Source organism: Somniosus microcephalus, chromosome 4 (assembly GCF_052327205.1).
Source record: "Somniosus microcephalus isolate GS21.2 chromosome 4, FLI_Smic_1.0, whole genome shotgun sequence".
In the NCBI taxonomy this organism is placed as follows: domain Eukaryota; kingdom Metazoa; phylum Chordata; class Chondrichthyes; order Squaliformes; family Somniosidae; genus Somniosus; species Somniosus microcephalus.
This window is the reverse complement of record NC_140990.1, coordinates 280,241,271-280,258,270: the sequence shown is the minus strand read 5'-3', so window position 1 is coordinate 280,258,270 and position 17,000 is coordinate 280,241,271. Positions and strand designations below refer to the sequence as shown.

At 42.0% G+C, this 17,000-nt stretch overlaps 1 protein-coding gene across 7 annotated transcripts in view; it reads right to left on the bottom strand.

Annotated features, from left to right (window-relative positions):
* The window catches only part of cep70 (centrosomal protein 70), a 47,834-nt gene extending 30,834 nt beyond the window's left edge, over positions 1-17,000 (bottom strand). For 4 of the 7 annotated variants that reach the window (XM_085986525.1, XM_085986529.1, XM_085986527.1 and 1 more), the window contains exons 1-6: positions 16,509-16,977; positions 12,202-12,346; positions 11,885-11,910; positions 10,733-10,777; positions 2,475-2,571; positions 317-440 (exon numbers count right to left, since the gene is read on the bottom strand). In XM_085986525.1, the coding sequence (XP_085842651.1) occupies positions 317-440; positions 2,475-2,571; positions 10,733-10,777; positions 11,885-11,910; positions 12,202-12,346; positions 16,509-16,721 (650 nt within the window). In that variant the 5' untranslated portion in view covers positions 16,722-16,977. Of the gene's footprint in view, positions 1-316; positions 441-2,474; positions 2,572-10,732; positions 10,778-11,884; positions 11,911-12,201; positions 12,347-16,508 lie in introns of all 7 variants that reach the window. The other 3 variants (XM_085986530.1, XM_085986526.1, XM_085986528.1) reach the window with 2 other exon arrangements.

The window sequence follows — 17,000 nt, the reverse complement described above, 5'->3', positions numbered from 1 at the left end:
AAAATTAAAAGGAAGATTATAAATAATTTAAAAATAGAAAGTGAAAACAAATCAATTTGATGAAAAAACTGCCTTGTGTGGATCAGATTGGTCCTTGGTGTTATGTGGGTACCAGGGAGTAATTTTGCAATCTGATTTATTAATGTGACTTATCACAGACTAGTCAATATTACATGCTCACTACAGTATTACAATGCTACAGGCAGATAGGCAAGCTGGTATGGTCGTTTGTATTAGTAAATACACAGTATTTACAAAAAGGTTTGAATTTAACTGTTCATATTCATTTGGTGAAATGGTCATGTGGCTGCTTTACTTCAGCTCCTTGTTAGACTGGATAAGATCCCAGATCAATGCCTGTCGTCGCTCTGTGTCTTTCATTAGAGTCTTCACCACCTCTCTGATTTCCACGGCTGACTGACTGTCCAGAAGAACCACATCTACAATAGTTTAAAAAGGTATAATTAGCATAACTATATGAAAACAAAGAACAATGGCTACCTCAAGTCATTAGTAGTTAAGAAATGTTAAATATTGGGAGACTACCAGCAAGCTAAAAATTGGCAACCTCAGGTACCAATACGAATCAACAATTGTAACAGATGTTCTCTGTACTTTCCAATCAATACCCAAGAAATCCCCTTGGGACATACAAAGCCATATCATTACATTTGGGTGCACTCATGGCCATATCCCACTGGTAATCCCATTGTTCAAGAGGATAGGTAAAGGACACCAGATCCCCAATGAGTCTGCCAACACTGTGAAAAGGAGAACCAATCATTTCAGAAGTGCTTGGAACAGAATGGCACTTTTATGTCAATAGATAGCTTTAGTAAGTATTTCATTACCTTTGCACTTGAAGCTGAAGTACACACCCAGGATAAAATTCAAGAGTTGGCCATGGACTTCCAGCCTCAATTAGTGAAGATCATTAAAGTTAGATTTTATTGCAGGTTTTAAAAACCTGATTTTTGACAATTTTCAGATTCTATTTTTAGGATCAAATATATGGGAGGGGGGAGGAATTACAACCCCAAAAAACCCAGGCAATTTCTCAGAAAAAAATCAGCAAAATTCTCTAAAAAAAATAATAAAAATGGATATAATTCAACAAACAAGACACATTTAAAGCTAAATGATAACTCACAATCATTTACGCAATTCACAAACACATTTACAGGTCTTAATGGCAGTTCCAAAAGTTCAGGCAAAGGTATACATAGTGCACCATCCAGATTAAAACACACTTTTGACACTATACAAGGGGAACAGTTTTTTTTTAAAACAAAGTAATAATCCTTCCACAACAACATCTGTGCTTTGCATTTAATTTCAATTGACCCAGCATCCATAGCATTTCACACAGAATTACATCGAGTCTACAACACAGAAACAGGCCATTCGGCCCAACTGGTCTATGCTGGAGTTTATGCTCCACATGAGCCTGCTTCCCCCCCTCTTCATCTAACCCCATCAGCATATCCTATTCATTTCTCCCTCGTGATTATCTGGCTTCCTCTTAAATGCATTTATGCTATTTGCCTCAACTACTCCTTGTGGTAGCGCGTTCCACATTCTCACCACTCTTTGGGTAAAGCGGTTTCTCCTGAATCGCTATTAGATTTATTAGTGACTATCTTATATTTATAACTTCTAGTTTGGGCTCCCCCACAAGTGGAAACATTTTCTCTACATCTTCCCTATCAATTATCTTAAAGACCTCTATCAGGTCACCACTTAGCCTTCTCTTTTCTAGAGAAAAGAGCCCCAGCCTGTTCAGTCTTTCCTGATAAGTATATCCTCAGTTCTGGTATCATCCTTGTGAATCTTTTTTTGCACCTTCACCAGTGCCTGTATATTTTTATAATATGGAGACTAGAACTGTGCACAGTACTCCAAGTGTGATCTAACCAAGGTTCAATACAAGTTTAACGTAACTTCTCTGCTTTTTAATTCTATCCCTCTAGAAATTAACCCCAGTGTTTTGTTTTTTTAATGTCCTTATTAACCTGCATCCCTATCTTAAATGATGTGTATCTGTACCCCTAGATCACTTTACTCCTTTATCCCATTCAGACTCTCATTATCCAAGCAGTATGTGGCCTCCTTATTCTTCATACCAAAATGCACCAGCTCACACTCCTCTATATTGAAATTCATTTGCCAATTATACACCCATTCTGCACATTTATTAATGTCTTCCTGTATTTTCAGCAACACATCAACTCTTGTGAAGGCTCAAACTGCCTCCAAAGCAGAGTGTGATTCCTTCCTCCAGGATGTCTCACTCTACATTGCTCCACTGCAAAGTTGTGTCCAGACTCCAGGTTCAGACTGCATTAGCACCATTGCTGCAGCATTGATGCACAGCAAAACAGCTTTGCTAAAGTTATACTGTAAATGCACCCTAAATGTGAACTGAACACTAACAGGTCAGTAGACTAGCTTGATGGATCCATCAGTTTGTTTACCTCTCGTTTTACTAGTTTGTGGGTCTGCAAGCTGAACTGGTTTGAAGCCACGGTGCTGAAGAAGCTTGTTTATGATGTCCCATTCTGCTTGTTCATGCTAGAGGTGAAATAGAATAGTCTGTAAATGAAAGTTATTTGAAAAAAAAGGCAAGAAGACACACTGAATAAAATATGGTGGATTCCTTTTTATGTTCAGTTTGAATGTGAAAACGGATAAAACTTGATGTTGGTCATAATGATCTAACAAAATGGAACAATGAAAGTAGGTTTTGTGCAAAGATCATTTGGATTAATGGAGAAAGAGACAAAAAAGTTCTGATTTTTCTTTAAAAGACTTAGCAACTATACCATCGAGACAGCAGAGGTAAGGAGAATTCAAGGAAATCATGAAACACCTTTGGCAAAGGATCAGAAAGAATGGCTACTGAAGAGGCAGAAATCAACAGTTGATGCGTTTCTTCCCTCCATATCTTACACACCAGTTCAGACGATACAGAGTCAGAAGATTATGGGTTCAAGCCCCAATACAGAGATTTGAGCACATAATCTCAGCTGACACTCCAGTGCAGTACTGAGGAAGTGCTGGACTGTCTGATGTGTTGTCTTTCAGATGAGACATTAAACCTACCCTCAGATGGATGTAAAAGAACCAATGTCACTAATTGAAGATAAACAGGAGAGTCCTAGCCAACATTTAGCCCTTAACCAACATCACCAAAAAAAATAATCTGGTCATTACTGTTTGTGAGTTCTTGCTGTGCACAAATAGGCTGACATTTTTCTATATTACAACAATGACTACACTTTAAAACTACTTCATTAGCTGTAAAGCGTTTGGGACATCCAGAGGTGGCAAAAGGCGCTCTCAGTTTGTAAACAATGTAGTGTATTCAAAGGGTTATGCTACCAGGTCCACCCCCTGCCTCTGGTGAAGCCACATGGAATAAAGGACAGCAACGTGTGGTCTGAGGAGAAAAACCTCCATCGAAAAAGACTCGATAGTAATACGAAGCACCTTTAAAGAATAGAACACTCATTTTCTCCCTCAGTTATATCAATCTCAATGGAGAGATCAAAGGAGCCAAGCTCACCACCTTAAATCAAACATCACATTAACAAAAGGCCTAAAAGTTAAGAAAAGTTTTCATGACCTTTTTAGAAGTCAATGAGCCAGCCACAATAACTTGTCCGTCCCTTTTATCTGCTCTTAATTTCTTTTCCAACCAAATTTTAAAAATACAAAACTGCATGTCTTCCAAATTTTCATTGTCTGGCCCAGCTTGGTTCTAGCAAAGAAAGGCTTACCAAATAAAAGGTCCAGCACTTTTTTTTTTTTTTTTATAAAAGTCTGACTTGTTCTTTACAAGAGAGAAAAACAGAAAATGCTGAAAATACTCAGCAGGTCAGGCAGCATCTGTGGAGAGAGAAACAGAGTTAGCGTTTCAGGTCGATGACCTTCCATCAGAACTGGAAAAAGTTAGAGATGTAACAGATTTTAAGCAGGTGCAGAGGCAGGGAAAGGGGGGAGGGGAGGAAAGAACAAAAGGGGAAGGTCTGAGAGGGTGGAAGGCAGGAGTGGTTAAATGACAAAAGGTATGATGCTGCATCTCGCTCCACAGATGCTGCATCTCGCTCCACAGATGCTGCCTGACCTGCTGAGCATTTCCAGCATTTTCTGTTTTATTTCCGATTGCCAGCATCCACAGTATTTTGCTTTTGTCTTTTATAAGAGATGATTAGTTTCTGCCAGAGGCAATCCTTTTGTATTCAGCAACTGTGCATTGAATCCAGAGAATCCTCTGGGGAGGTATGATCAGCAGAGAGGAGGGTAAGAAAAGCCAACTCCAACGGTATCCTCCTCCTGTCGAAATGCTTAGAACATGGCCTTGTCTCTCTGCCGGAACAAGGCGTTGGTTATGACAAGTAAAAGGCTGCATGGCAGCACCCTCGCTCCAAGCACTGGCATCTGCTGGACTACGTCATCGTCCGAGTGAAGGACCGCAAGGACGTCCGCATCACCCGCGCCATGACCACCGCCTAATCCGCTCTGTCATCTCCATCAACGTAGCCCCAAAACAGCGGCGCAACAGAAACAACGCCGCAGGAAAATCAACACCAGAGCACTCAAAAACCCCGCTAAGAAAGCCCTATTCAATCTGCGTCTCACAAACAACCCGACAACTCCCAGTGATGCAGAGACACAGTGTCCACTGTGCCTGGTCTGCACTCAAGGCCTCCATAATCAGCACCAGGATATCCAGGAGCTAATAAGCCGCAAGTGCAAGGCATTCCTGATCTGGAAACAGCAACACAACTCGAGAGCAAGAAAGCAGCTCTACAGATGCCTGAAGGCCGAGGTCCAACAAAAAACTCACGACCTAAAGAACAGATGGTGGGTGGAGAAAGCGCAGGAGATCCAGCAGCTAGCCGACAACCACAATGTGCGTGGATTCTTTAGCACAGTCAAGACCATCTACGGTCCCAAGGTCCTACCCCACCGCGGGCCAAGAACGGAGAGGTACTCATCAAGGACAGAGAGGCAGTCAGTGCCCGCTGGAAGGAGCACTTCAAAAGATCGCCTTAACCGAGACTCTGTCTTCGATGCAAGTATCCTCAACTCCATCCCGCAGCATGCTACCCGCCACCATCTCAGCACAACCCCAGCCCGGCATGAGGTTGAAAAGCCCATCCGACAACTGAAGAACAAAGCCTCAGGGGCAGATGGAATCCCTGCCGAGGCACTAAAGCATGGCGGAGAACCACTACTGGTGTGAATTCATGAACTAATTTCTCTTATCTGGAAGGAGGAGAGCATGTCAGAGGATCTCAGACGCTGTAATTGTGACCATCTTCAAGAAAGGTGACAAGTCTGACCAGTAATTACAGAGGAGTTTCCCTGCTGTCTGCCACAGGGAAAGTCATTGCAAGAATCCTCCTCAATCGCCTTCTCGCAGTGACTGAAGAGCTCCTCCCAGTCACAATGCAGATCCGCCCACTAAGGGGCACAATGGACATGATCTTCACCGCACGTCAATTACAAGAGAAATACAGGGAACAGCACCAATCGCTGTACATGGCCTTCTTTGATCTCACAAAAGCCTTCGACATCGTCAACCGTGAGGGATTATGGCGTGTCCTCCTCAAATTCGGCTGCCCTCAAAAGTTTGTCACCATCCTCCGCCTGCTTCACGACGACATGCAAGCAGTGATCCTGATCAACGGTTCCACCACAAACCCAATACACGTATGGACCGGGGTCAAGCAAGGCTGCGTCATCGCACCAATGCTCTTCTCGATCTTCCTTGCTGCAATGCTCCATCTCGCCCTCAGTAAGCTCCCCGCTGGAATGGAGCTAACTTACAGAACAAATGGAAAACTGTTCAATCCGTTGCCTCCAGTCCAGATCCAAGGTCGTCCCATCCTCTGTCGTCGAATTACAGTATGCAGACGACGCTTGCGTCTGCGCTCACTCGGAGGTCGAGCACCAAACCATCAACACCTTCACCGAAGCGTACGAGAGCATGGGCCTTACGCTAAACATCCGTAAAACAAAGGTCCTCTACCAACCTGTCCCCGCCTCACAGTACTGCCCCCCGATTATCAAAATCCACGACAAGGTCTTGCACAACGTGGACCACTTTCCATACCTCGGGTGCATACTGTCAACAAGGGCAGACGTCGATGACGAAGTCCAACACCGCCTTCAGTGAGCCAGTGCAGCCTTCGGTCGCCTGAGGAAGAGTGTGTTTGAAGACCAGGACCTCAAACCCAGCACTAAGCTCATGGTCTACAGAGCAGCAGTGATACCCGCCCTCCTGTATGCCTCAGAGACATGGACCATGTACAGCAGGCACCTCAAAGCACTGGAGAGGTACCACCAACACTGCCTCCGCAGGATCCTGCAAATTCGTTGGCAGGATAGGCGCACCACCGTCAGTGTTCTTGCTCAGGCCAACATCCCCAGCATTGAAGCTTTGACCACGCTCGATCAGCTCCGATGGACAGGTCACATCGTCCGCATGCCCAATACGAGACTCCCAAAACAAGCGCTCTACTCTGAGCTCTGACACGGCAAGAGAGCCCCAAGTGGGCAGAAGAAACGCTTCAAGGACAACCTCAAAGCCTCCATGAAAAAGTGCAACATCCCCACCAACACCTGGGAATCCCTGGCCCAAGACCGCACAAAGTGGAGAAGCATCCGGGAAGGCGCCGAACACCTCGAGTCTCTTCGCCGGGAGCAAGCGGAAGCCAAGCACAAGCAGCGCACGTCTACCCAAGCATCCCACCCACCCGCCCCTTCAACCACCGTCTGCCCCACCTGTGTCAGAGACTGTAGGTCCCGCATTGGACTCAGTCACCTGAGAACTCATTTTTAATGTGGAAGCAAGTCATCCTCGGTTCCGAGGGACTGCCTAAGAAGAGGAGATTGAATCCACATGGTTCAGGTTAGCTGTGAGTTACACGTTCTAATATACAAAATGTACCTTTTATTCTTCTCACTGAAGGGGAAAACACACACACAAAAAAGGTACTGAAGTATCAGACAACAATCACTCAAATTCTCCTTATATTGAAGCCCATGAGACAATGGCCAAGAGGTATAACTTTATATTATAATAGAAAGGACACGAGATTCTGTTTCTTTACATATGGGGCACTGAATAGCAAAGCAAGGAAGAATTGCTGAATCAAAAGCCATTTGTTAGGCCACAACTGCAGTTTCAAGTAAATCATTATACAAGGTATATGGAGCCATGGAAAAGATGATGATACCAGGGTTGAGGAGATATAGTTATGACAAGAGACTTGTGAAACTAGGCTGATCATCAGAGCAGAGAAGGTTAAGGAGATCAAACCAAAATGTTCTAAATTTTGAAAAGGCTTAAAAAGGGTAAATAGTGAAAGATTGTTTCCACTTTCTGGTGAATTAGTAGCTAGAAGGCATACATTTAAGGTCACCGAAAGAATGAAGGAAGAGGTTGTCAGTGACCTTTGTTGTAAAGTCAGAAGGTTGTGGGTTCAAGTCCCACTCCAGAGATTTGAACACAAAAATCTAGGTTGACACTCCAGTGCAGTACTGAGGGAGTGCTACACTGTTGGTGGTGCTGTCTTTCGGATGAGACGTTAAACTGAGATCCTGTCTGCTCTTCCAGGTGGACGTTAAAGATCCCATGGCACTATTTCAAAGAAGAGCAGGGGAGCTATCCCCAGTGTCCTGGCCAATATTTATCCCTCAATGAACATAACAAAAACAGATTATCTGGTCATTATCACACTGCTGTTTGTGGGAGCTTGCTGTGCGCAAATTAGCTGCCGCGTTTCCTACATTACAGCAATGACTACACTTCAAAAAGTACTTCATTGGCTATAAAGTGTTTGGGACGTCCAGTGGTCGTGAAAGGTGCTATAGAAATGCAAGTCTTTCTTTATTGCAAAATTAATGTTTTCTGGGATTTTTGTTTTTACATTTTGCACTTCCAGGCCACCCTGCATCCAATCTAGGCGAAAATATCACAATCAAGGAACAAAAAGCAAAATATTGCAGATGCTGGGCATCCGATATAAAAACAGGAAACACTGGAAACGGTCAGGTCAGGCGGCATCTGTGGAGAGAAGGTAGGGTTAACGTTTCAAGTCCACGATCCTTCCTCTGAACCGCTCGCCAAGCTGCTGCCCGACATGCTGAGTGCTTCCATCATCAAGAATGAATACTTATTAATTAATGACACTCAATCATTCCAGTTTAAAAAATATACAATCCACTTTGATGGTCACCCTTAAAAATAAACATCTTCACACCTTTAACTGGGTTTCTGATCTGTTGGTATTGTTGACCATAAGTGTTAAAAGGAAAGATTGAGGGGAAAAACAAGAAAATTATGAAGGACAAATAACTGAAAAAGACTAAGTGACCGTAGGACAGATCAATAGATTTGGCAGATAGATATCATAACATTTAATTTATTGTGTTTTATTATGTTTATCCCAATTTATACAGTACTCTTATTTATTCTTCACAAAAACAACTTTACATTTATATAGCGTCTTTAACGTAGTAAAAGATCCCAAGGCGCTTCATACGAGCGTTATCAAACAAAATTGGACATCGAGCCACATAAATAAATATTAGGACAGGTGATCAAAAGCTTGGACAAAGAGGCAGGTTTTAAGGAGCATCTTAAAGGAGGAGAGGTGTAGAGGTTTTGAGAGGGAATTCCAGAGCTTAGGGCCTAAACAGCTGAAGGCACAGCTGCCAATGGTGGAGCAATTAAAATTAAAGATGCGCAAGAAGCTAGAATTGGAGGAGTGTAGCAGTCTCCGAGGGTTGTAGGGTTGGAGGAGGTTAGAGATAGGGAGGGGCAGGGCCACGGAAGGATCTAAAAACAAGGATGAGAGTTTTTAAAATCAAGGCATTGCCAGACCAGGAGCCAACAGGGTACTTGGGTGAACAGGTCTCGATGTGAGTTCGGATACAGGCTCAAGTTTACAGGGGGTGCAAGGTAGGTGGTCAGCCAGGAGAGCATTGGAATAGTCGAGTCTTGCGGTAACAAAAGCACAGATGAGGGTTTCAGCAGCAGATAAGCAGAGGCGGGGTGGAGACAGGCGACGTTATGGCAGCAGAAGTGAGCAGTCTTGATGATGTAGAGGATATTTGGTGAGAAGCTCAGCTCAGGGTCAAATATGACACCAAGGTTGCAAAAATGTGGTGTTTAATAGGCATTTCACATGGGGTAAAGCCCACAGACTTGGCTGTGATTGCACCCAATGGCAGTCCATGACCAACTGGATGAATGTGTAATTCTACAGGACAGAATTGATCCTAGCAATTTATTCACCACCCCCGGAGAATCATTTTACTAATAGTGTAAACTTGAGGTCATTAAAACTCTGCTGGCTGTGTCCTAACTCGCACCAAGTCCTATTCACCCATCAACCCAGGTGCTCGCTGACCGAATTGGCTCCAGGTTAAGCAACGCCTCAATTTTAAAATTTTCATACTTAATTTCAAATCCCTCCATGGCCTCTCCCCTCCCAATGTCTGTAATCTTCACCAGCCCTGCAACCCTCAGATATCTGCGCTTCTCCAATTCTGGCCTCTTGAGCATCCCTGATTTTAATCACTCCACCCTTGGTAGCCGTACCTTCAGCTGCCAAGGCCCTGAGCTCTCTGATTCCCTCCCTAAACCTCTCCATCTCTTTCCGCCTTTAAGACACTCCCTAAAACCTACCTCTGAACAAGCTTTTGGTCTCCTGTCCTAATATTTCCTGATGTGGCTCGGTGTCAAATTTTGTTTGATAACACTCCTGTGAAGTGTCTTGGAATGTTTTACTACTTTAAAAAGGTGCTATATAAATAAAAGTTGTTGTTGTACAGTGCTCCATCTACTGGTCTCTCAGAGAATCAGCAAACTTCCCTCATTGGAGGCCATGAATTTTGAAAGGTGAAAGCCAGGTATTTGAACTGAAGCTCTCTAGGTTTACTTGCCAATGATCATCTGGTTAAATCAGCAAGTAGCTGAGCCATATAGACTAGAAGAGTATTTGGTTTGATTTCCAGTCTCTGCCAAATTGCCTATATTTAGCAGGGTAGTTGTGGAGGCCCTTTATATTGGACTCAGCGGTAGTATTTTCTTTGGCTGGGGGTGGGGGGGGGGGGGGGGCGCGGAGGGAGAAGAAAGAGAAAGGCAGAACACAAAGATACAGGGTTCCACCATCAAATCACTAACAAGTAATCCCTTCTCAGAATGTAGTTGTGGATAGGACATTTGGAAAGAATTGGATGCTACAAAAGAATTGGATTGGGCTTAGTTGTGGTGATCCCTTGTAGTTACATAGCCTCCTGGCACACACCATCTAGGCTCTCGCATGAAAAATGGCTATTTGGGGACGATGACCACCAGTGCCTGTAAAACTATGTCTGCAAAAAGTTACGGCCTTTTTATAGATGGGACAGGCAGGGGAAAACTGACAAAAAAGGGGGAAGTTGAAGTTCATCAATTGCCTCAGCCTGGTCAACATTAAAAGTCAGATTTATGATCAAAAACTAAACATTGGTTGAAAACCTCATGGCACTGTTCATTTTCAGACAGATATACATTGAAATAGGTTACATGTTTAAGTCAAAATTAATATGATTTACTACTACACTCTAAAAAAAAAAAATCACAGCTGAATAATTCCATCAAGGCATTTTTCAAGAAGCTGAAGAATTTGTTTTCCTTCAATACAGAAATATGGTGCTAAAGATAGGCTAGTACCAGATTTGAAGAACACAACACAAGCTGCTTACGAGACGTTAGGCACTGAAGAAAAAGAAATTCAATTTAAGACAGTGTACAATCACAGACTTTACCCAACCCGTTTCACCCCCTGTGGTGAAGTCGTGATTAAATATTCTCTGACAAAGTCGTTATTTCATTGTGCTCATCTTAAAATCAAAGTTTGAACTGCACTTTCCAACTACATAATATTCTGCTAAGGATGAAGTCATAGAACAATATTATACTGTAGCTAGGGTACTAATGAAACACAAAGACTGATGCACTTGAGGATCTGTCCTGTTTCAGATCATGATATCTGTATTACATACTTTTTAATAGAATTTGTACCTATGCCCAATACAATATAAAAATAGCTTCAGTGACTTTTACTGGGAAAGATTTATTTGTGAAGAAGAAAATTCATAAACTGAATTTGACATTAAAGTGCATACCCCAGTGGTAAAAAAAAATTGCCCACCCTTTGGCTCACTATCCAGGATATTTTGTACACAACAGTAAGTTTCAGGAGCCGCAGATGTGTCTTTAAAAGTGACTTATAGACAGCACAATTGAACAACATTGTGAAGTAGCCTGAATTGTAATAGAGGACGACCATTTTCCAACAAAGCAATTTTTATGAAGTGCTTAAAGTGTTACAAAAGTTAATGGAAAAATGCAGTCCTAGTATTTTTGTTAAGTTCACAAGACATTTTTGTAAGCTCTGAAGAGAATCATACTTATATGCAGAGATGAATGAATAATAGTGGAGGAGCACTCGCCAATCTTCAAATAGTTGAAATTTATTTTAAAAACCTTTAAAGAGTCGATAGTTATGTGAAAATATAACCAAAATATTCCACAACCAAATTTTAAGAAGCAAATTAAAGTAATTACTCCAAATTGTACTAAATCTGCAAGATCTAAAACAGAATATTCAATTGCTATGCCTCAATGCATTCACAAATATACATTAACCTTTTATAGTGCAGCCTTCATCAGCAATATTTACATCTGAATTTAAATAACTTAATGGTGATAGGATAACAAATTGAAATGTTTGTCATAGTTTACCATCTGTACTCAAAACCATTCTAGTTTACCATCTGTACTCAAAACCATTCTAATCATTAATATTTAAACAGCACTTACCCGTCCCAAATGATCTTTATCATCCCCTGCAATAAGAAAGAAATGTCACATATGCTGAATGTAACTCAATCTCCCCACCTCCCTCAAAGTGTGGAGTTGACAACTAACTTTAGTCAAGACCATTTACAATAGTATAAAATTATATCTCTCAGGATGATCCACAAAGTTGGTTAACCGTACAATTTTTATACAGTGTAGAAGTCTATTAATCTCACCGACTTTTCCCTTTAAATAAAACATTGACAATTGGGGAAAATTCAAGTATGCAGTTTAAAAAAAAAGCTTGATGCTGAATAAATCAAAAGGTAAAATTGTACCCGAGGTCAAGTGTCTACAGGTGGAGCTCATCTCATTGTCATTGCTTTGAGGGTGTAGGAGCTTTGTTCTCTTATCAGCCAACAGAATGGATTGGTGGCCAACCATCAGCTGCGTTTTTTTGCCTTCCTGTACTTCCCTTTCTGGCTAAAAAAAAAATATGCATGTCAATTGAGAATGGTATAAACACCACTCTTTGTGATCAGGAGTTGCAACAACAACTTGCATTTATATAGCGCCTGTAGTAAAACATCCCGAGGCATTTCACATGAGAGTTATCAAACAAAGTTTGACACCAAGGAGATATTAGGACAGGCGGAGATGGTTTTAAGGAGTGTCTTAAAAGGAGGAGAGAGAAGTAAAGAGGTGGTGAGGTTTAGGGAGGGAATTCCAGAGCTGTGGACCCATGTAGCTGAAAGCACGGCCACTAATGGAGTGATTAAAATAGGGGATGTGGAAGAGGCCAGAATTGGTGGAGCGCAGATATCTCTGAGGGTTGAGGGTTGTAGGGCTGGAGGAGGTTACAGTAATAGGGAGGGGTGAGGCCATGGACAGATTTGAAAACAAGGATGAGAATTTTAATATTGAGGCACTGCCAGACCAGGAGCCAATGTAGGTCAGCGAGCACAGGGGTGATGCGTAAACGGGACTTGGTGCGAGTTAGGATACGGGCAGCAGAGTTAATGGGGGGTGGAAGCTGGGAAGTTGGCCAGGAGAGCACTGGAATAGTCAAGTCTAGAAGTAACAAAGGCATGGATGAGGGCTTCAGCAGCAGATGAGCTGACGCAAGGGCAGAGACGGGTGATGTTAGAGATAAAAGTGGGCGGTCTTCATGATAGAGTGTATACGTGGTCGGGTCAAACAGGACGCCAATGCGAATGCTCTGGTTCAGCCTCAGACAGGGACCAGGGAGAGGAACGGAGTTTGTGATGGGGACCAAAGACAATAGCTTTGGTCTTACCAATATTTAGTTGGAAGAAATTTCTGCTCATCCAGGACTGGATGTTGGACAAGTAGCGTGACAAACCAGAGGCAGTGGAGGGATTGAGAAAGGTGGTGAACGTAGAGCTGGGTGTCATCAGCGTACATATGGAACCTGACGTGTTTTCCAATGTTGCCGAGGTCACGTGTAAAAAGTATACTCAACACCAAGGAATGCACACTTAGTTAGAAGCAATGTGTTCCAATAAGAAATGCCCATCAGGTCACAAACTCTTTCTTGTATCCTGTCCAGGAGTGCAAGGAGATGCTAGCAGACCATTCCCAGATATGGGAGTAGCAATTAAGTCTTGGGACAGCCTTCAGCTTTATATAGATAGTTTCGAACAGAGAGGGAGTGAATAAAATGGCATTTGGTACATGAGAGGCAACCAAACATTTTGCGAAAGCTATATCATGGAGTTGTGATTCCATGAGCTCAGAACAGATCATGCCAAGATCATTCAAAGATAAGATGAAGGCCAAAGATGGTAGCTATTGGTTAGAATTTCCAAAAGACAGAAAGTGATTGAAGTGAAAGAAACAAGATTTATCATCCTAGTGGCAGACACAAATGAAGAGATATAGCAATCCAGCCGTTGCACTGCAATCGGACTGAAGGTTGCACGCTCTCCGAACATGCAACGTGAAAAAGTTAATGAATGCAGAGTGGAATCAGAAGTACCAAAGTAGATCAGGTTGATGAAGAGAACAACACATGAAGGAGGAACAGTAGGAGAAAAAACAGAGCCATAGGAAAGAGTAAAGTAAGGGAGGACATTGATGGCCAGAGAATAAAAAGAGAGTTATAAAACAGGAGTTTAAAAAGATGGTTAAAAATAAAAAGTGACAGGAACTGCTATTAAAAATGAGTTAATCTGTCTGTACAGCAATGCACAGTGTCCATAATAAAACAGGGGAGCTGGAGGCAATCATGCATTGCGAGGAACCAGACATAGTAGGGATTACTGAGGCATGGCTACAGAAGAATCAGGACTGGGATTTAAACATTGCAGGGTATAACATATTTAGAAAAGATAGAGGGAACAAGGGGAAGCAGAGTAGTTGTACTTATTAGGGATAACAATAGCAGTAGAAAAAAGTGACACAGCTATCAACAAAATAGAATCCATGTGGATAGAGATAAAAGATAATAAAGGATCAATCACACTAATGGGGAGACCACCTAATAGTGGAAGGAATATGCAAACAAATTAGGGAAATGAGTAAAAAACATAGAATAATAATCATGGGTGATTTCAACTACCCAGATATTAATTGGACAGAAGAGGTAGGTAAAGGGGATAAGGGAATGGAGTTCCTACAATGTGCACAGGACTCCTTTCTAACCCAATATGTAAAAAGCCCAACAAGGGAGGATTCGCTATTGGATCTAGTAATGGGGAATGAACCAGAGCATACAAGAGAAGTAAAAGTAAGAGAACAACTAGGCAATAGTGACCATAATATAATACACTTTAAGATAATAACTGAGAAAGACATAAGTATGACAAAGACCAGTGTAATAGATTGGAGAAAAACTGATTTTGAGGGGCTGAGATTAGAACGTGGGAAAATAAAATGGACAACAATATTGGCAAACAGTGACATAGAACAGCAATGGGAAACATTTAAAACAGTGTTCAGAGTGCAGGAAAAATATATTCCACTAAAAAACAAGAACAAGCTAAACACTAATGGGACACGGTGGATGAATAAAGCCATAAGGGAAAAATTGAAGGCAAGGAAAGAGGCATATATTAAGTACATGGACACAGCAGAGGAGAGCATGATAAGGGAGAATACAGAGAGATTAGGCAAGAAGTCAAAAAAACAATTAGGAAGGCAAAGAGAAAATATGAAATTAAATTATCAAGGAACATAAAACAATATAGTAAAGTGTTTTACAGTCATGTAAATAAAAAATGGAAGGTCGGGATGGGAATAGGGCCACTAAGGGATGGACGGGATAATACCACAGACACAAATCACAAAGTATCGACACAGGTTAACAAGGCCATAAAAAAAGCAAACCAAGCACTGGGGTTTATTTCTAGAGGGATAGCATTGAAAAGTAGTGAAGTTATACTAAATTTGTATCGAACCTTGGTTAGACCACACTTGGAATACTGCATACAATTCTGGTCGCCATATTATAAAAAGGATATAGAGGCACTGAAGAAGGTGCAGAGAAGATTTACAAGGATGATACTAGAAATGCAAGAGTGTACCTATCAGGAAAGGATGAACAGGCTGGGTCTCTTTTCTCTTGAAAAAGAGAAGGCTGAGGAGTGACCTAATAGAAGTCTTTAAAATCATGAAAGGTTTTGATAGAGTACATACAGAGAGAGTGTTTCCACTTGTGGGGAAGAGCATAACTACAGGCCATCAATATAAGATAGTAGCAAGAAATCAAATAGGAAATTCAGAAGAGACTTCTTTACCCAGAGAGTGATGAGAATGTGGAACTCGCTACCACAGGAAGTAGTTGAAGCAAATAGTATAGATGCATTTAAGGGGCAGTTAGATAAGCATATGAGGGAGAAGGGAATAGAGGGTTATGCTGATAAGAGTTAGATGAGGAAAGACGGGAGGAGGCTCGAATGGAACAAACACCTGCATGGACTGGTTGGGCCAAATGGCCTGTTTCTGTGCTATATATCCTATGTAATCCTATGAATTAATGGAAAAAGTCAGAGGAAGAGCAAAACGAGTTGACCACAAACACAGCCTTGGTGGGACACCATAGGATAATAACTTGTTCAGAAGGGGAAAGTGCCAGATCAAAAGTTTTGCATCCAAGATGATTCACCAAAGTATTCAGGATCAATATAATGAAGGCGTGTAAAACAGGAAACAAGGTGATAAAACTAGTCAAGCGCTTTTAAAGTGAATAATTTGAAAATTAACAGCTTCCATAACTTCAGTATCACTATAGTTAAAAAGACAGGGTAAATAGGAAATGACAGTGGCACAATTTACATCAGTGCACATCCATCTGTTGAACTGTTCCCCCTGCATTATAAACGCTATTTAATGAAGACAGAACCTCATTATCTCAGCATTCAGATGGCATCTGAAGACTGTGTGAAAGCACCAGACACCAAAAATTGGCAACGCTGAAATTGTAAAAGTTGCTGAAATGGAAATAATCTTAAAATGCTCTTGGACAATTTCACTACTCCTAGAAGTATAACTAACAATTACTACCAAATATACAAATGTACACATTGCTCTTTATCATTGGTGAACCAAGACAGTAACTTCAGATCAGCTCTTTCAACCTGAAGAAAACGCTTTTGCGAATGAGGACACTCAGACTTACGCTTACCTGCAGCAGGAGCAGCTTCACTGGCCCGGCCCGTTCTGTTACCCACCGAACAAGTGCAACCAGCCGCACCCTCGAGATGGGATCACACAGCACTAGGGGAGGGGGAGCTACCAACAGGCAACAAGGCAAAGAAGCACGATAGCAAAATACTGCAGATGCTGGAAATCCGAAATAACAGAAAATGCTGGAAAAACTCAGCAGGCCAAGCAACATCCGTGGAGAGAAAATAGAGTCAACGTTTCGGGTCAAAACCCTTTATCAAGACGGCAAAGAAGCAGCCGCTCAACAGTATCAACAGAAAATTAAACGCGGCTGTCTCAGATACGGCGAATGCTGTCACTATCTATACTCTAATTAAAATAGTCGGGGGGAGCGTATATATTCACTGCTTAGTTTCTGTAACACACCCAACGGTTCCATTCATCTCATCTCCCCCGTGCTTAACTCCCGTTGCTAACGTCGCTTCCGAGCGTCGACGTTAAACTCCCGGCG